The following is a 20112-nucleotide window of genomic DNA, read 5'->3' on the forward strand; positions in this document are numbered from 1 at the left end:
CCCATCATAGTATTTAAACCAGTTTAAAAGCATATAACATCAACATGCAGTATAAGAAGGTAGATTGCTCCTCTTCAAATAAGTTTTTATTAAGAACTATTTCCCAAAACTGTAGCCACTTCCTCTCCTTTACCTCAATTTAAACCACTCAATCACAGTTTTGCTAAACTGTATTCTTTGGTTTCCTGTTGAAGCTGGATGGGATGCTTACTTAGCCCTGCACTGGATACAAGCCAAGAGGTAAGCTCTAGCAAGAAGACAAAACACCAAACATTTATGTAAGAAGCACCATCATTACTGATCACCATTTATTCAAAGTCATGGAATGCCAGCAACAGAACAGACCAGGTTGGCACATCAGGCTGGACAAATACGTGATTGTAGCCCTATTTCCATAGGCTATGGGCAGCAGCACTGTGTTACATGTTGAGGCAACAATTGATATTCCACTTGACAAAGCTGTCAAGACACAATAGAAAGGATCGACAGCTACTGAACTGGTAGAAACCATGCAAGAATTAACAACAAAATGATGCATGAATAGGTGTGTAATAAATATCTTGCTGATAACATTAGAGGAAAGGGCAGGAGGCCTGCTTAATTTTGTTAAAATTTAGTTGTTTTAAAATCGTCTTTTTTGCAACCTGAAAACTAAAATCAATTTCAAATATAACAACTATTGAGTGACTGTAGTAGTGACTTTAGTGCAGAGGTCAGTTTCAAAACCTGATTTGCTTCCTTGCCGCTCCAAATGACAGTAGACTGAAGGAACCAATTTTGCAGCCTCTGTGAAGCTCTGGAATTAAGAAATTTATTTCACACCTAGGCAGAAATGGTAAAAATGAAGTCTATTGATCAGCTTCCGCTTCCACTACTTCGATTCTGCGTGGCCCATAAAGTAGAACGTAAGCTATATGCCAGTCTCCACCCCCTGATAGCCTCAAAATATCTTCAGGTGTAACAATGCTGACTTTGTCGTCATCAAATTTAATCCACTCATCTGTGAAGAAAAAGAAATAGTAAATTAATACCACACATTACATGAACTATTCAGAGCTAGGATTTCCAATTTATCATTCAATAAAACCAGCCAACCTCCATGTACTATTATTTTGCTAGCGTCTAAAATTGCCTCAGTACCTTGTTTTCTTTTAACCCAAGATACGTAATGTCCAGAAGAACTAGATCTTCCCTGATGTGTTAGCACTGCCTGTAGGTCATAATATCCACAGTTGTTGGAGCCAATATCTGGGGGAGAAAGATCATAATGTAACACTACAGTAAACAATCCGTACACTTAACCCATGTGTCTTTGTGATTGCCACAGGAATCTTTACAGCAGGCATGGGGAACTTCCATCCCACAGATTTGGCCCACAAGCCTACTTTCCCCAAACCTTGCCCATGTGGTATCAAGTGTCAGGCAGATACTGAAGCAACTAAATCAGCTGTGCAGCTCAAGTTCCTCATGGGTACTTGATTGCACAGTGGATTCCTGCAGAAAGCAGCTTTACCACCCAGTGCTGCAAAAATACTTGACACCCAGCACTGTGTAAGCGACTTTGACAAGAGGTCTACCTGCCAAAGTTGACCCATGAGAATTGGAACTGATAAGTGGCTTGCCCACTGGGTCAAAAAGGCTCCCAACCCGTTTTAGAGCTTTAGGGTGGGGATGGGGAACCTATAGCCCTCCAGATGCTGCTAGATTACAATTCCTATGATCCTTAATCCATTTGAAGGACCACGGATTCCCCATCCCTGCTCTGGGGAAATGCAACTAAGCCATTTAATACAAAATACGTTTTAAACCATTTGGATTAAAGTTGGGTTCAACTAAGTTTTATTCATGAATGCATTCTCTCCACATAAGCACACACCCAAGAACACCAAATTAAGCATGTGAAGGAAGAGACTGCCCACAAAATTAAGCAGTGTCTGGGGTTAAGGAAATCTGTAGACACACAGAGCAAATAGCAGAACTACATGTAACAGGCTTTGGGAAGAAATCAGCCTTGCTACCTGTGTTATTTTTGTCCAGACTTGTTATCTGCGGCAAACTACAAACAACGTGTGTAGAAAAACCACACACAGTTCCATTTTAACAAGTGCAAGCCAAAATAAAATTTAAAAATCATCTACTTTAACAACAAAAAAGAGTGTAGAAGATCAAATCCTTGTCTGGTACAAAGACATGATCTCACCTGATCTCTTTCCTATTATATTTCTGTAGCAGTTGTGTGAGCTTTAGTTTTTGTACCATAAATACTGCAATCAAGTACTATTCAAATATTAAGCTGTGCAATTTATCAGACACCACTTACACCCTTCACTCACTTGGTCAAATATATCTTCAGATATTCAGACAAGGAAATAATAAAAATGCTTATGTGTTTTGTCCATTTTCAATACCTAAATGCCTTATGGTAATCTAAGGTAAAAAAATCAGTAGTGCTTTAAATGTATCCAAAGTCCTTTCAATTTCCACTTACCATCAGCAAAGGAAAATGGCTCGTATTTAACTTCCTTCTGTGCACCATCACCTTTACTAGACTTAAAAAATAAACATGTTTATGGTTTACATGAGTTATGTTCATATAAGGCAAAAGAGAAATACATTAAAAATAAAATAACATATCCTAATAAATGATCACTGATCACCTTCATCAACGAGAAACAATTTCTAAATAAAAGTTAAAAGTCTTTGGAGCAAATTACATGGTGTGTCAAAGCATTACAGAAACTCCAAAAGTATCACAGCCAGAGTAAGAAGCACAACCAATGAAGAACTAGCCACTCTGCTTTCAACAAGTGGGATTATCTATTAATTTCCCCATTAATAAAATTAAAGGGAAGTCTTTGTCAGCAAGAGGGAAATGGCAGCTGCATACTTATTTTAAAAAATTGTGGCTAATACAATTACTAGGTCTAGAAACTAATGAAATTCAACAGCAAATGTTGATGCTTAAGTCTTTAAATTTTTGAAAATACAGCATTATTATAAAGCATCTAAATGATGTTTGGGTCATAACGGTTCACTTGTCCAGTGCTGGCTCTTATTTAAGGCTTGCGTATAAAAGAAAATTAGGTACACTGCTAAACCAATCTTAATAGGTCACCTACGTTCTTTGGCTGCTGATTCGCTTTTTTGTCTTCTAGTTCCTTGAATTTTGATCGATACGGGGTCATCTTTTCTTGCAGTTCCGATGTACATAGCTCAAATACATCCAACATAAGAGGGAATTTAACATCCTAGGAGCAGTTAGAAGAGAGGCTTGCTTAACATCTCTGTAAAGTATCATATGAAGCTAACTGACCACCACAGACACCATTTCCCAGGACAGCCTTAAATGCAGTTAATTTAACACATTCACTCAGGATTTACTTAAAAAACAAACAAACCATATATAGCAAGCTGCCTTATACAGACTCCTGACTGGCAGCAACTCACAAGTTTCTACCTGGAAATTCTAGTTACTAAATCTGGAACTTTTTGCACATAAAGTATATGCTGGAGCTAATAGCCCTTTCCATATCCTAGCCTTAACATATAAAAATATATTCTGTGAATGTCTGCAGAATGTTCTGTCATGTTACAGCTTTCATACTATCCCATGGTCTGAAACATTTTCTAGCAGAAAAATCATGCTCTTAATCAAATGGGCTATGCTGGTTCAGCTTTCACTCCTATCACAACAGTTTAAATTGACATGGAAGCACCCAAGTTCACTTAGCAGCTTGTTGACCACCAGGTGGATCAAAAAGCAGAACTGTAGTGGTGTTTTGAACCGCCCTGGGATCTTCTGGATGCAAATTTAAATATTTACAATAATAATGTATGAAGCACCTACCTTGAGAACTTTGGCATTCACAGATTCTTTCTCTTTGTAAAAGAAACGAACCATCTGAATAGTCAGGTAGGCAGGCAAGCGACTTATCTTGGACTAAAACAAGCAAAATATTCACAGTAGTAACTACTTAGCTGCAAGTGGAAGCAAATGAAGTATGCATTCATTTTAAACTTTATATCCTGTATGACCCTGGATTACAAGAAGAAATTTCACTGAAAATAAGAACACTGAATTCCATATACAGTGGTACCTCGGGTTAAGAACTTAATTTGTTCTGGAGGTCCATTCTTAACCTGAAACTGTTCTTAACCTGAAGCACCACTTTAGCTAATGGGGCCTCCCGCTGCTACTGCGCTGCAATTTCTGTTCTCATCCTGAAGCAAAGTTCATAACCCGAGGTACTATTCTGGGTTAGCGGAGTCTGTAATCTGAAGCGTCTGTAACCTGAAGCGTCTGTAACCTGAAGCGTTTGTAACCTGAGGTACCACTGTAACTGGATTATGTGCAAAATCCACAAACAAAATACATACCTTTTAGTACAAGTAGTATCAGGTTCCCATATTTGGTTTGCGCTATTTACCCAGCCCCACACTACCCCCACTCCCAGCAAGGTACATGCACATTGTGCAGGTGATACAAGTTACTCCCATAAGCTTGTATTGGAATGGGGTATCAGATTACACTACTTAGAATTATACTGCGTACTTCTCCAATTTATGCAGCACAACAAAATCCAATCCATTGATATTGTAGGGTCTTTGAACTTTATTACTCTCTACACCTCTAAAATGTCAACATAAATGGTTTTATGGCTACAAATTTTACTCACAGATTTTATGTACAGTGCATTTCTTTGCAATGTTGGAGACAGCTTGGTAATTTCTTCTTGAAGACGCTGAAACAGAAACATTATACTACATTACATCATACAAGATCATTCCAAAACCCCTGCTTTGGTGTCTTAACTTGCCCTTTTCCCTGCTTTTATTTTGCTTTCTACCAAATAAGATGTAGCCTATATCAATGGATGGGTCTTAAATGCAGTAATTTCTGAAGCACTTTCAAGTGATCACCAAGATTAAAAATAGGGAGATATGGAACAGTGGGAGGTGTCTTTGAAATGCCTACCACCTGGTGACAATGGAGCCTATTTTGAGTTTGCATTTTAAAGTTTGAACTAAAAAGCAAATGGTGACATTCCAAACTGTACAATCAGACATCTGCTCATACAACCCAATCTAGTCTGAACATCTGTTCTGTGTTCTTAATCTTGTAGTCACACTTAGGATACTAGTCTTCATTTCATGTTCAGCCTTCTACCTTAACACCTACATCAGTCTTGAAGGAGACCAAGAGGGAGGAGAGTCCTCTTGAATTCTCTTCTTTATTAGCATAGGAAAAAAATAAGCTACTAAAGATATGGTTTATACATAGCAATCAGATGGGACAGAAAAGGCAAAATGCAAAACATAACTTGCAATGCAATTCTGCTTTACAGATTAAGACACCTAAAAGTTGGGAGTACATGTTCAGGACACAAATCTGCATTTCATGTCCAAACAAGCCACACAACAATTTTTTCTCCCTATCCCCACCAACTTTTTGTGGTTTGTTTTCAAGCCAGCCAAAAAGTAAGCAAGGCCTTTCAAGCACTGTGCTACAGAAAGAAAGCAACTTCCAGAGACAATGAAGTGAAGTTGCTCACCAGTTTAAGACCCGTGAAAAGATATTTTACTTCTTGATTGATAAAACAACTAAGTTGGAGTTGATTCTCTCTTCCTTTTGTGACATCCTCCTCTTCTGCTTCTGTGCATTTCATGCTTTGCGTAATGTTAAGGACAAATATATATGTATATGCAAAGACTAGAACTGCTGCTCTATTTAAACACTGCTGAGCTTAATGAAACAGTTAAAACAAATGCCAGTCAATACTTACTCTTCATTTCAGTATGTTTTAATTTGCTGTGTAACAATGGTGCTTATTTCAAGGAAAGCTGTTTTGAGAGCAGTGACCAATTCTTTTGCTAACAAACAGTACAGGACACATTTGCGCATCCTGGCATGAACTTCACCTGCCACCCACCCCTTGCAACTTTGGAAATGTTTAACAAAAACAGCTGGCTGTGTTTTTATTTGATTTGAAACCTTGCTACATCACAGCAAGGATGAGGAACCTGTGACCATCCAGAGACTGCTGGACTATAACTCCCATCGCCTGTGACCACTGGCCATGCTGCCTGGCGTGGATGAGTCTTGAAGTCCAACATCTGGAAGGCCCCAGATTCCTCACCCCTGCCCCAGATTCACTAACAAACAAACAAAGTTTGTGTAGCTCCCACTTGGGGAGATTTCCCAAACTTAGATTTTCATTTCCTTCTATCCACTTGCCATTCCTTATTTCTATTCTATGTTAAGAATCGCCCATCAGAGAAAAAAAAGGTTTCCTCTTGTGTCAGTAAAATCCCAACCCTGCCCATGTTGCTATTACCATGAACATCATCCCCCATGTATTGCCAGTAACGTTTAGGATACACAGTTTCAAACTCAATACTGAAAAACTGGTCAATTAAGCTCTTCTTTTTAGGAGGTGCTGCTGCTGCTCCTGAAGCTCCAGAGTCAGTCTGTAAAAACAAAGAAGTAATATAATAATACAATTTATTCTTTATATGCCGCCCATTTGCTTCCGGCAAAATGTAAAACCACAGTAACACATCACACATTAAAAACTTCCCTATACAGGGCTGTCTTCAGATGTCTTCTAAAAGTCATACAGTTGTTCATTTCATTGACATCTGATGGGAGGGCATTCCACAGGGCGGGTGCCACTACCGAGAAGGCCCTCTGCCTGGTTCCCTATAACTTCACTTCTCGCAGTGAGAGAACCGTCAGAAGACCCTCGGAGCTGGATCTGTGTCCAAGCTGAACAATGGAAGTGGAGATGCTCCTGCAGGTATACAGGGCCAAAGCTATTTAGGGCTTTAAAGGTCAATACCAACACTTTGAACTGTGCTCTGAAACAGACTTCTCATTCTGAGCTTCTTTAAGCCACATTACATCTTCCCAGTTCCTTTACTCTTACAATGTTATGCCTGACCTTCAGTATTACTGTGCTTATTAAGACTGGGTACAGACGTGAGCTTTGACAGCTGTTGAAAAGTAGACCACTTCCTCTCCCTATGTGAAATTGCTTAAAGCAGCTGCAGGACATGGAAGGAGGAAGGCAGGGAGTGGAAGTGAGACCAGGTTGAGTGGGTACTCCACATGTGGAATCCACTGACTGCTTCCAGCACATTCAGAATCTACATTAGCTCGGTCAGGAGCTCTTAGTGAACAGGAGAGCTCTAATGCTCCCCCATCCTCTTCAATATGAAGGAGAGCTCTGCATGGACAAACCCATTGTGTGAGCTTAAAGCTGTTCCTTAACACTGGATAAATGAGGACAGTTGTGCTCTCTGAAATCTCTATGAGTATGTACCTCAGATATACTCCATCAAAGCAACTTTTTATTGAAGGTGGTGTATTCATCAGCTGGAGTTTCTTACTCCTGTAGTTGCTACTCAAGGTTTTTTCTACACAGTACTAATATTTGAGATTTCAATTCTAAGTAAAAAATGTGGATGGGTTTCTGTTGCCACTGCAGTCAGTTGTTCAACTATTGGGGGAAAAAGACACATTTGGCAAGCCTCTGGAAATGAAGCTATGCAGTAGTATAATAAACATATTAAAATATTATGTACTAAAGGTCACAGTCCTTAAGGTTTACCCCAAAACTTGCACAGTCAGCACATGGTTTTTTGTGTGTGTCAAAATCAAAAGTTGTTGCTGTTTTTGGCTGAGCACAGAGCTAATGCTATTTTCTCCAGGACTGTAAGACTCAGACCACTTACTTCCATAACTGTGTCATCTTCGATTCCTTCTAACTTCTGCTGCAGGACTCGCATCATCTGAACCCAGCATTCATTGGCATCCTATGAAAGAAGCAGAGAAAAGCAAACGTTTGGCACAGTGATAGCTCGGGTTTGACAAAAGAAGTTGCAATAAATATACTAATTTGAGTTTACTGTAAACATCATAAATCTGAAATATTAACATTATTTCAAAAGTGCTTTTCTTCATAGTTGCTACAGAATCATATAAATACAATTATTAAATTCAAGTTTACATAAACTGTATGTAGGTTTGTACTTAATTATTGCCTCACAACTGAAACAAATGAAACTCGTTGAACAATAGATGTAATTTGGGGAGACTTATGCTGCCTGAATATTAGAAAGTAAAATAAAAGCATTTACCTGTTGAAGATATTGGCCTTGATCCCCTTTCTCCGCAAACTGGGGAAAGGCCATATGTAAAAACTGGAGGAGAATGATGGGAGGGATACTAGAGGAGGTTTTATCCATGGAATCAAATAAATCTCTAAGAGCTTAAAAATAAAACAGAGTTGTTTTTAAAAGTGAATAAACATTAAATTGTTAAGCACTAAAGGATAGATACAATAAACACAATATAGTTCAAATAAATATTTCCCTTTTTATTGTATACCATAGTATTGCTTTTAGAGCAGAGCTACTTAATTTTTTACATCATACGCCCCAACAATCTACCTGCAAAACAGGACTAAACACATCACACGCTTGTAACAGACTAAACTGCTGCATGTGGAGATTCAGTGTGTAAGAATCCTGAATGGCAAATGTCAGGAGACTGCCATCGGAACAGGGGAGGGAGGCAGAGGGGCCATTGGGATACAGAGAGCCTACAAAAATCCTGAGGAGCAGCTCCTCTTCCAGCGGTGGGGGAAGCCACACCTCCAGTGGAGTAGAGAGGGAAGGAGCCAGCCAAGCGAGGAAAGGACTTGAGGATGCTGCGGAGAGCTCCAGCGCCTCACCCAGCCAGGAGGAAACCACGCCACTTCTGTCGCCCACCTTGCGCAGAGGGGTGAAACGCAAGGAGGGGAGGCGGAGACTTGGGGTGCCGAAGTTCTTATGCTGGGGGAGAAGCCGGAAGGGGCCACTCCCGGATTCTGCAAGTGACTAAGTCAGACATGAACTTTTGGGCTCTGCACTGTAAATTGTTTGCACAATAAAACCTGTAAAAGACAGGTCAGAGTCCTGCCTGGTTACTCACGAGCAACCACCACACCATCTGACAGCACCCAAAGCCAATTGTTACTACAAAATTTATCAGAAGCACCTCGAGAGCACCTTTGAATAAGGATAATTTTTGCTCTTTAAACACAATTATAAAACTTCACACTTGGAAGTCATTAGTTATATTTCAGATTCTTTGAAAACTCAAGAAACCTTATTAACTGTTGATAGAATTATAGAACTAGAGAGTTGTAAGGGACCCATCAGTTTCAACAAAACAATAGTAGTTGATTTGGGGTGGGGACAACCCTAGACATTTCAGAAGTACAAAAAATAAGACAGTGAGATGTGTTTCTTTGCCTGTTAAGACACCGCTTGCCTTTGGTTTTCCCTCAGTTATAATCTAGTGAATAGAATCCCTAAAATTCTGTTACAAAGAGGGTTTTTTAAGCAGCAGAAAGCTCTACATTGATGGCCAAATACAAACCTGCTGTGATGTACTGAGCAGAGGCCATTTCTCCTGAAGCTCTTAAGGCACCAGCATATCTAAAGAGATGTTCAAAACATGTTATTAATTTGGCCTTGGAATCAATGCAGCCCCCACAAAAATAATGCTGAGGTGGACTTTATCAGGACTGTGTTACTTGGAGCAAAACTTATCTAATGAAAGTGTAGAAATTGAGAGTCAGCTTCCATTTAAAATAATAATGAAAACGTGTCTTCTAGTGTCTGCAGAACAGTGAGCACACATGTGCAGAGGAAAGCACAAGATTTCCAGGATCCTTGTGTCCCCAAGTCTGGATTACTCATTATTTGTTCCTCCATCCCACCCCAAAAATTCTACTCCCAGTGACATTGGGACAGCGTTAGGCTCCTTTCACTGTACACAGAAATGAACTGAGGCCACAAATTTACTCCAAACCAGAATCTCCCCAACAACACAAGATAAAACCAGTTCTCTATTCTGCAGGGTTCCAGAGATTCTGCTTTCCAATAACTGCATTTCTATACACTGAGTTATGGCACAACCATCACCTACCATGGCTTCCATATTTATCATTACCATCTCAGAATTTACTAAAAATGAAGTTACTGTTTAAAAGCCAAGCGCTTGGGCCCAAACATGAGCAATCAGAACTTCACTTGTGCAATATGGCTTTCTGATCCCTTCCTCTCCCTACCAGTCTCCTATACCCACTGACAAGCTACACCCAAGGGTTAAAGAACCCTCTGGGAGAACATGGGAGTGTGGCACAGGGGACTGCAGCAAAAGAGCAGAAAAGGAAGAAAGTACAGAAAGCCACCTTGCATAAGCAAAACTGCCTTTCAAGTGCACAAGAGCACCTTTAGATCCAAATCAAGGCCTTAAAAGGGCAATGAGTCCATAAAGACTTGCTTAGCCGAACTGTTCACCCATCTGGAATGCTTCAGAATGTTATGACTTCTATTAATCTCTGTTTTATATGCAAGTTATACAAGTCATTCATTTGATTCCTACCTCCCAAAGAGCTAACAAGACTAACCTTTGCCTATTCTGCTTCTTGATGAATTCACAAAGAGCGGGAGCAAAGTGGCAGTAAAGAACACACAGAAGTAACATTAAGCATGAAAACACTATTTTAAAGGCATGGCAAATTAATTTTGCACCAACTACTTAATATGAAAGCATTATTATATCAGTCTTAATCGCATCTCAAATCACAGTACTCTAGGATTTGGCAACCTGAGAAGTATTCTTAAAAGCCAACATAGAAGCTATTATACTGAATATGCTACACTAGGCAAACAAGACACAGAAAAAATTCTGGAATAAATTGGATAGGAACAGAAATCAAATTTTAAAATAATTCATAATAGTGTTTAAGTCTACTTGCAGAAAAGCAGATCACTAACTGGATCTGAATTCTACCACCAAATTGTAAGCATCAATATATTTAGTACCCATTAAGAAGCGAAGCTGAATGTTAAAAACAATAAGGTGCTCATACTGAAGCCCATCCCCCAAAGCCACAATCTCTATTTAATAATCATTCTGAACATCATTGAATAAAATATGAAACCTACCTCTTAAGGGCCTCTTTCAGTTCTGGCACAGAGCGAATACACTGAACTGTAGCATTCATATAACACGTATTCCCAAGATTTGTTAAGCCGCATGGTAACTCCATCTACCACAAAAATATAAGAGTGCTTGAATATTTTACAGCAGTTTTTCCTGAGTGATTTACAGGAAAGCACTCTCAACATTTAGTTCTATAGCACTTTTGCACAGCTAAGGCTAGTACATGAACAGCTATTACTTTTCTGTGGACAAAATTAAGTGGTTTGTTCAAACAAACAAAAAAAGAACAGCTTTTACACTTTTAACTAAGGCACCACTATGGATCCAAAGTGCAATTCTATACAGGTCTACTCAACAGTTCCATTGAGTTCAATGGAGCTGACTTCTAGCAAGTATAGTATTGCAACCTTAAGACTCATGCAAAGGCTTGCTGTAGTCCAATGAATCCAATTTCTTTCCTTTAAACAGCTACCCCACCACCATGCCACAAACTGCTTTTGAAATTTTCCTAGCTTAATAGGCAATAAGCAGTTGACTGTTAGACTTTCTCAAACGCCCTTCTCAGGCATACAAAACTAGGTTTGCAGCTCTTATACATCTAGACTTCTCTCTGAAACGAAGCAAGTTCACAACACAATATTAAGTTAAACTTGTGGCAATATGAGGAAGTACATTCAGACTTCTGCAAAGGGATGAAAAAATATGCTTACAGCTGAGGCTAACTGTTCTTCTGTCATATCTTCCACAAAGACAGGCCGAGCAATTGGTTCTTCAGGAAGTGCCTCAGCAGAACCCATCATTAATAAGGTCATGCCCTGTTCAAAAAAAGAACAATGACTATAATTAGACAATTAAGAAATAAAATGCACGGTGGTTTAGAACCTTTAACACTTTGGTTACTTGTGCACGTTAGGGAATATCTTTCGAAAATAATTTTTGAGCACAGTATATTCCAGTTCATTTTTTAAAAATGTAGGCTCTGTCATATTCTTAATTAACCTTGCCTACTTTTTTCCAGTGATAATTTTATTTACTAAACATTCAGGAATTTTTTTACCAAGATTACTAAGTAATGGTATCAGCCATTATATCAGCCATTAAGTCTGACTTTCTGTTACTACCTTTACGCTTGCTTCTTCTTTAACCCCCCCCACTACCACATTCACAGCTGAATAATTGTAACAAATACAGAACAAGGTTTTAACAATTCACATAAAAGGGGGGATTTCTGCCCAAACCCCCTCCACCTGCAGCTTCCACGCCATAACCAAGGGTCTCCAACCCCAAAGAAGCACAGAAGATAGGGGCACAAAAGTGTAGAGAGAAGGGGGAGGCAGAAAAGTCTCATTCTGTTAACTCTGCCCATTCACTGAAGAAAAAATAGGATCCAAGACATCCAGCCCAATATAGTCACTGAGCAATACTTACATTTTTTATTTTGATGTTGCCCCAATCATCATCCTATTGAACAAAACAAAACAAATTTAAGTGCCTGCAATAATATTAAGAGGAGTCAGCAGATCTAGTAGCTGCAAAACCCAAGGCACAATCCCCAAAAAGACGTAGTTAAGTGCTATTCATTCCAACAGAACAAAAACCTGAATAACTTTATGCAGATTGCACCAATGTGAACTGCAGTGCAGCAGCTTCAAGAACACACATAGAGCCCCACCTATGTAAAAGCTCTCACTCTCATCCATTAGAAACAGGGAAAGCCTATGTGCACACAGAGCATTCCTTTATCACAGAAGCACTTCCACTCTCACAAGGTGGGCCCCGTGATTTTCAGCAATTCCTTCTTGCTGCTTCAGTCCTCCTGCCATTCAATTCCCAATGGTCCCCTAACCTTCAAAACTATGTGAAGGCAGAGGGTCACTATGGAAAAGAAGAGGTGTGAAGTCTAATCCCACAAATGGAGTACCTTTCCATTCAAAGGATGGAAGCTAGAGTCCAAGCCACAGACTCAGAAGATTATGAATACAGTGGTACCTCGGTCTAAGAATGGAATCCGAACTGTGAAAGGGCACTGGCTGCGAGAGGCCTCATTAGGGAAAGTGTGCCTCAGTTTAAGAACGGTTTCGGTTTAAGAACCGACTTCCGGAACAGCTTAAGTTCGTAAACTGAGGTACCACTGTATTTGTTAATGCCATTCTTTGTGCAAGCCATTAACTATACAATAAGCAGTGTAATATCTAAGACTGCTTCATGTTTTATAGGTTTTCCAATTATATATGAAAATATTCCCAACTATATACAAGCATAAGTTGCCATAAAATAGCAGGCGTTTCATGCTATTTACCTGCAAAAATAAGCAAGTTCTCAAGCTAGCCGGGAAGGAATTATTTACTGACAGCTACTACTTGCTAAGGCAACTAGAAAAGTGTTTACATATTAGAGACAGGTATGTGCATGTTGCTTCCTCAAGGTTTATTCTTGCTCAATCCTTGACAGATCCCTCTTCTGTTTAAATACCTCTAGCAAAGAAGACATGGGCACATCCTACAAGAACTGCTGAACAGTTCACGCATTAGGAAGTACAGTGGAACCTCGGGTTACGTACCGTCCTCCTTACGAACGCTTCCGGTAACGAGCTCTGCTAACCTGGAAGCAGATGCTCCTTGTTGCGAACTTTGCCCTGGGATGTGAGTGGAAGTCGTGCAGGAGCAGCGGGAAGCCCCATTAGTGAAAGCGCGCCTCATGTTAAGAATGGTTTGGGGTTAAGAACGGACCTCCGGAACGAATTACGTTCATAACCGGAGGTACCACTGTATTCACATAATTTTAGCCAAAATCTATTTCTTTGCAATTCCAAGCATCACTTTCAGTCTTGCCCTCTGAAGCAAGAGACAATAAGTCTGCTCCATCTTGAACAAGTACCGTATTTTTCGCCCTATAGGACGCACCGGCCCATAGGACGCACCAAGTTTTTTGGGGGGGAAATCAAGGAAAAAAAATTTATTTCCCCCCCCCCCAGGTTTGCGCAGCCATCCCCAAGCTAGAAGAGAGAGACAGAGCGCTCCATCTCCCTCTTCTGCCTTCAGGGACAGCATCTCTAGCCTCGGTGGGGCAGCGGCTTGCCCCGCTGTCCCCCGAGCTTGTGGGGCTGGCGGAGGGGGAGAAGCAAGCTTGCTCCCCCCCCCAGCCTTCAGATCAGGTCAGGGAATAGCGGGGTGGCGGCGCTGCGCCTCCCTGCTATCCCCCGAGCTTATGGGCTGCAGGCTGCTGCCTGCAAGCCTTGCGACCCCGCAGGACCTCGCGCCGGGATCCGGGGGGTGGCACGGAGCTGCAGGAAGCCCTGGAGCGCAGGCAGCTCCGCGCCACCCTCCGGAGCCCCGCGCAGCTTCGCGCCGGGATCGGGAGGGTGGCACGGAGGTGCCTGTGCTCCAGGGCTTCTTGCAGCTCCGCACCACCCTCCGGAGCCCCGCGCAGCTTCGCGCCGGGATCGGGAGGGTGGCGCGGAGCTGCAAGAAGCCCTGGAGCGCAGGCAGCTCCGCGCCACACTCCAGAGCCCTGCGCAGCTTCGCGCCGGGATCGGGAGGGTGGCGCGGAGCTGCAAGAAGCCCTGGAGCACAGGCAGCTCCCCGCCACCCTCCAGAGCCCTGCGCAGCTTTGCGCCGGGATCGGGAGGGTGGCGCGGAGCTGCAAGAAGCCCTGGAGCGCAGGCAGCTCCGCGCCGCCCTCCGGAGCCCTGCGCAGCTTTGCGCCGGGATCGGGAGGGTGGCGCGGAGCTGCAAGAAGCCCTGGAGCGCAGGCAGCTCCGCGCCGCCCTCCGGAGCCCCGCGCAGCTTTGCGCCAGGATCGGGAGGGTGGCGCGGAGCTGCAAGAAGCCCTGGAGCACAGGCAGCTCCCCGCCACCCTCCAGAGCCCTGCGCAGCTTCGCGCCGGGATCGGGAGGGTGGCGCGGAGCTGCAAGAAGCCCTGGAGCGCAGGCAGCTCCGCGCCGCCCTCCGGAGCCCCGCGCAGCTTTGCGCCGGGATCGGGAGGGTGGCGCGGAGCTGCAAGAAGCCCTGGAGCGCAGGCAGCTCCGCGCCGCCCTCCGGAGCCCCGCGCAGCTTTGCGCCAGGATCGGGAGGGTGGCGCGGAGCTGCAAGAAGCCCTGGAGCGCAGGCAGCTCCGCGCCGCCCTCCGGAGCCCCGCGCAGCTTTGCGCTGGGATCGGGAGGGTGGCGCGGAGCTGCAAGAAGCCCTGGAGCGCAGGCAGCTCCGCGCCGCCCTCCGGAGCCCCGCGCAGCTTTGCGCCAGGATCGGGAGGGTGGCGCGGAGCTGCAAGAAGCCCTGGAGCACAGGCACGCTCCGCGCCACCCTCCGGAGCTCCGCGCAGCTTCGCGCCGGGATCGGGAGGGTGGCGCGGAGCTGCAAGAAGCCCGGGAAAGCCTGCATTCGCCCCATAGGACACACACACATTTCCCCTTCATTTTTGGAGGGGAAAAAGTGCGTCCTATAGGGCGAAAAATACGGTAACAGTACTTCAGATATCAGCTCTCACGTCTTGTCTTAATCTTCTCCAAGCGAAATATACCCAGGCTTTTCAACCATTCCTCAATGGTTGCCCTATTTAGGACACATTATAGTTTTTCAATGTCCTAGACACAGGAATGAATTTTCATGCAGTACTCATGGCATCAAATTGCCAAAGCTTAAAGTCTGAGTGATATCATAGTTTTTACCATATCAGCTCACTGCATCACACTAAAAAGAAAGCAACAAGTGTCTATGTGTATCTATGTATTTGCATGCATAGACCTCTTGCAACCTACCAAGCACTACTGAGCTCTAGTTCATTTGAACAGGGCACATCTGGAAGCAATGCTTGGTGGGTTGCACCCATTTTGGTGAATTGGTATACACACACATTCTCTAAAACATCACAAAACCAGACCAGCTCTCTTTGATTTGCATCAATATGCTCTCACATTGCACACAGGAAGTAGTCTTCCTTTCAGCCATGTAGCTTACCATACCCAAAACATATGTACCTAAAGGGAAGCACCACTTTATGGTTACCTGCTTTGTTTAATTTTTTTGGTGCTTCTCTACCTGTATCCCACAAGCCAAACTCAATATGTTTTCTCCTGCTAGGAACTGCAACAATCCACTAAATTTATAAAACACACAATGACAAAAGTATGGCAAAATTATTCCCAAACTCTACCTTTAAAGTTCCACCTTTCACCATCACTTTTTGTCTGTCAGGCTGAACTCCAGTCAAAGCAAAAAGCTGCGCTTTGAATACCATTGGAGGTTCATCTGTATTCAGCTCCACTCCATCAAATTTCTCCTTGCCCCACTTTACGTTAACTGCAAGGGGGAGGAAAGAAAAATAGGACCGTCAAGTTATGGTACAGCGGTGTGCAGTTCTTACATGCTGTATACACTGAAAAGGTTTATAGAGGTTTATATTTCATTTTACAATGAAATATTGTAAAGCACAAATTTAAAGGAAAGATTCACTATTCAAGCACAAAGGATTCTGCAGTCAAGAACTTTGCAGAATAATGAATCTTATATGGTTCTTACTTAGCCATGGGTTGGCTTAGCATTACTTGCAAACTGGGTCATTATTTGAACTTCCACCAAAGCTTTCACATGTGCAAGCTGAGACACCACAGTGTTATTCATCATGTAAACCATTGGTCTTCAGAAGACCCAAAAGTCCTCAGTACCTCCCAATGCATCACATCCTGATCTTTATGGATCACACCAATGGCATCAACACCAACCATCATTTTGTTGTTCACTTTTAAAGACAAAAAAGAAGGTTAGACAGAAAGCTACTAGATGAAAAGGAGAACAAGGACTCCGTCTTAACAGCTGTATGCAAAGGTGATTTCTAGAGGGAAAGCTCCCGTTCACTACTGCATGACTAGCAGCATTCAACAAAATTCTCACACTCCCACACAGGAGCCCACTATATTCTCCTTTGCGGCACATATCACCACTGGGGAAAAGGAAGAAAGATGTGTGTGTGTGTGTGTGTGCATAAAATAACTTATGAATAAGGTCCCGTATTCCATGTTGTGATCAAATGGAGCCCAGTGCATGAGAAGACAAGAGGAAGGCTTAGTGTGCAGCAACCCCATTTTCCTGGAGAGGAAGGGGATCCCCTAGTTCTTCCTCCCTCACCAGGCCAGGTGTCTCCATGATGCCAAGCCAACTTCGCACCTGATAAAAACCGCCTTCCCTCCTTCCCCGTCTCTGGTGGGCAGGAAGGCCCTTCGGAGAAGGCAGCCCGCCCAGTCCCGTGCAAGCGAGCCCCGGCCCGGGGAACGGAAGGACCCCAGCAAGGCCTACGAAGGAGAAGCCGCACTAGGCCCCTGCGCGGCGCTGGTGGCGGGAGGCGGAGCAGGCTCACCTGTGAAAAGCGGCATGGCGGCGAGCGAGAGCAGCCTGCAGGAAGAAGGTGGGAGCGGCGGCAGCAGCAACTCAGGACGCGCAGAGGAAGCGAGAAGGAGCTCTGGCGGCGCGGCGCTTCCTTTCCTCGGGGTCTCATTCAAACCGGCCCCTCAGGATGACGCTGCAAGCGCGGACGGGTGCGCGCGCAACTCCGGAAAGGCCGCCTCGCTGTTGCCCCCAGTGGCCGCGGCGCGCGGCGGCGGCGGCTTCGGAAGGGAGTCGCGTGAGGAAGCTTCGCCGTCAGTCGCGCTGCTTCCGCCGGCTTAGCCTCGTGATCGGACCCGGTATGTCCTGTTAGTTACTCAGATGTAAACCCCGCTGGATGTAATAGGATTTGTCCGGCAAGTGCTCGTGCAAAAGGATCCTGGCCGGTGGAGGGAGGGGCATATTCCCAATGTGTCCTCCTGACTGCGTTTGATATCGCACTCTGTATGCATTCTTTCTCCCCGTTATCACTGAATTATCCCCGTCTAGTATCGGAATGAAATAGTTGACCTTCAGCAGGTCAATTCTGTAGTTCCTTTCGTTTCTTTCCCCCCACCTCTCCTTTATCTCAAACGATACTTTAATTGATGTTCTCTGTCGCAACTGCTCAGCCATAGATTTGACAAACTTAACACAACTTTCTTTGGGCGGTTTTTGAGATTGTTTTTTAAAGACGTGTTTCTTATTTATACATTTATATATTCCTGCATACCTAAGGAATCCCCCAAGTATTTAGAAATTACTGCTTTATATTTGTCTGGCCCCATTTTGCTGGCAAACTGTTAGTCAAGTACCCAATTTACTAACTATTAAAGGAAATTATGATTGTGGCAAGAAGCGTTAGTCTTTTATCCAACAAATTATTAGCCCTGATCATTAAAGATACATATTTTGTTTTCTTTGATAAATTGCTTAGAGGTGCTGCATTCTAGGGTTGTTTTGAAAAGTGTCACACTTCACTCGAGTTTTGTGAAAGTGCATCTCCCAGCTCATCTGCAAATTTCCATACCTATATGACCCACCTGCAATCTGCAGCCAGAAATAGAAATATTTTTACACTAAGCTCCCTCATTACCAAGGCTCCTAGGTTGATTTAAGGGCATCCTTATTAAATAAGAGCTGTATATATTCACAGCTTTGATGAAAAGGCATTGTCTTTGAGGCAATGTGATGGTTCTGTCTATAGTGCTTGATCTGTGATTTAATATTCCTCCAATTTGTAGACTACTCATCAGGTCAATCTGATTCCAGTGCAATTTCCAACAGTACACAGAATGCAATACATAACTGTTATTCTTTTTAAGCCCAATTAATAGAGCAGCATGAGAACAATTACACCAGAGCAATCATTAATGTACTCCCAAGTGCCTAATGGAAATGTTTTGTCAGCAGAAACTCATTGTCTAAACTTTCAGAGTTGAGGAGCCACCTCAAAGAAAGCACAACCCAAATGTGCCACTCAAAATTGCCAATGCTGAATGAAGCGTCTGGTCCAATTTGTCACCCCTATGAGAACATATGTACATAAGGTAACCCAGCCACTTCCTTCAGTGGCTACTCTGTTTAGAGCAGGCTTTGGGCTGCAGCCTTCTCCTTAGAGCTGCTTGGGCCCCTTTTGCCTTTGTGTGGCTTGACGGAGAGCAGCTTACACTTGGGACAACTCGGGCACCACTCTCTTGACTTCCCTTGCCAGTAGGGACTTGAACCATGCCAATAACTGGCTGGGCTTGAATTGCCATCAGATCTGAATATAAGGGAAAGCTTCCTAGAGTAGCTTCAATACAGTGGTACCTTGGGATGCGAATGGGATCCGTTCCGGAGCTCCGTTCGCATCCTGAAGCGAACGCAACCCGCGTCTGTGGGTCACGTTTTGCCGCTTCCACGCATGCGCGTGACATTTTGACCGTCTGCGCATATGCGCACGGCAAAATCCAGAAGTAATGCACTCCGTTACTTCCGGGTCACTGTGGAGTGCAACCCGAAAATACTTAACTTGAAGCACATATATCCCGTATGTATGACCGTACAGTCAACGTCCAGATTTGCCTCCCACAGAGAAGAATCCAGATCCTTTACAGCAGGGGAAAGTCAACATGGTATCCTCCTGTTGTTAGAATGCAATTTCCAACCCCAACCAGCATAGCCAATGGTCAGTGAAGATCAGAACTGTAGTTTAACATCTAGAGGGCATCACATTGGCCTGCGCTACAGTGTCAAATTATTTGCATGCCACATATTGGAAGAGGGATTCTAGTCTATTGGCAGTAACCCCCGTGCTTTTTTTCTAAAAAAAAGATTGGGGTACTCTCATTTTGACTCAAGAAAATCACCATTTTATAGTTCAAATCGGGGAAAATACAGTACAGTGGTACCTCGGGTTACATACACTTCAGGTTACAGATGCTTCAGATTACAGACTCCACTAACCCAGAAATATTACCTTGGGTTAAGAACTTTGCTTCAGGATGAGAACAGAAATCGCGCAGCAGCGGTGCGGCGGCGGCAGGAGGCCCCATTAGCTAAAGTGGTGCTTCAGGTTAAGAACGGACCTCCAGAACGAATTAAGTTCTTAACCCAAGGTACCACTGTAAATGGACAAAAGTACAAAGATTCACAAAATGTTTAGGGGTATGCATACCCGTGTACCCCTCCAGAAAAAGAGCACACTGAGTAATCCTATGACCACCTCATGCACCTGGCTGTGAGTAGGTAGCACAGTAAGTCTTGGAGTCACTG

At 43.3% G+C, this 20112-nt stretch overlaps 1 protein-coding gene across 1 annotated transcript; it reads right to left on the bottom strand.

Moving 5' to 3' along the window:
• Window positions 1–273: 273 nt before the first annotated feature.
• Window positions 274–17532, bottom strand: USP14 (ubiquitin specific peptidase 14). Its single transcript, XM_081205760.1, has 16 exons — window positions 17351–17532; window positions 16151–16296; window positions 12428–12460; window positions 11710–11814; window positions 11002–11105; window positions 9425–9483; window positions 8140–8270; window positions 7735–7815; window positions 6380–6468; window positions 5553–5667; window positions 4677–4742; window positions 3848–3940; window positions 3120–3248; window positions 2489–2549; window positions 1141–1248; window positions 274–1000 (listed from the first exon to the last, which is right to left on the bottom strand). The coding sequence occupies exons 1-16, from the start codon at window positions 17364–17366 to the stop codon at window positions 849–851; spliced, it is 1488 nt and encodes a 495-aa protein (XP_081061886.1). The 5' UTR covers window positions 17367–17532; the 3' UTR covers window positions 274–848.
• Between the last annotated feature and the right edge of the window lie 2580 nt (window positions 17533–20112).

Source organism: Podarcis bocagei (genome assembly GCF_964188305.1).
Source record: "Podarcis bocagei genome assembly, chromosome: 8".
Lineage (NCBI taxonomy): Eukaryota > Metazoa > Chordata > Lepidosauria > Squamata > Lacertidae > Podarcis > Podarcis bocagei.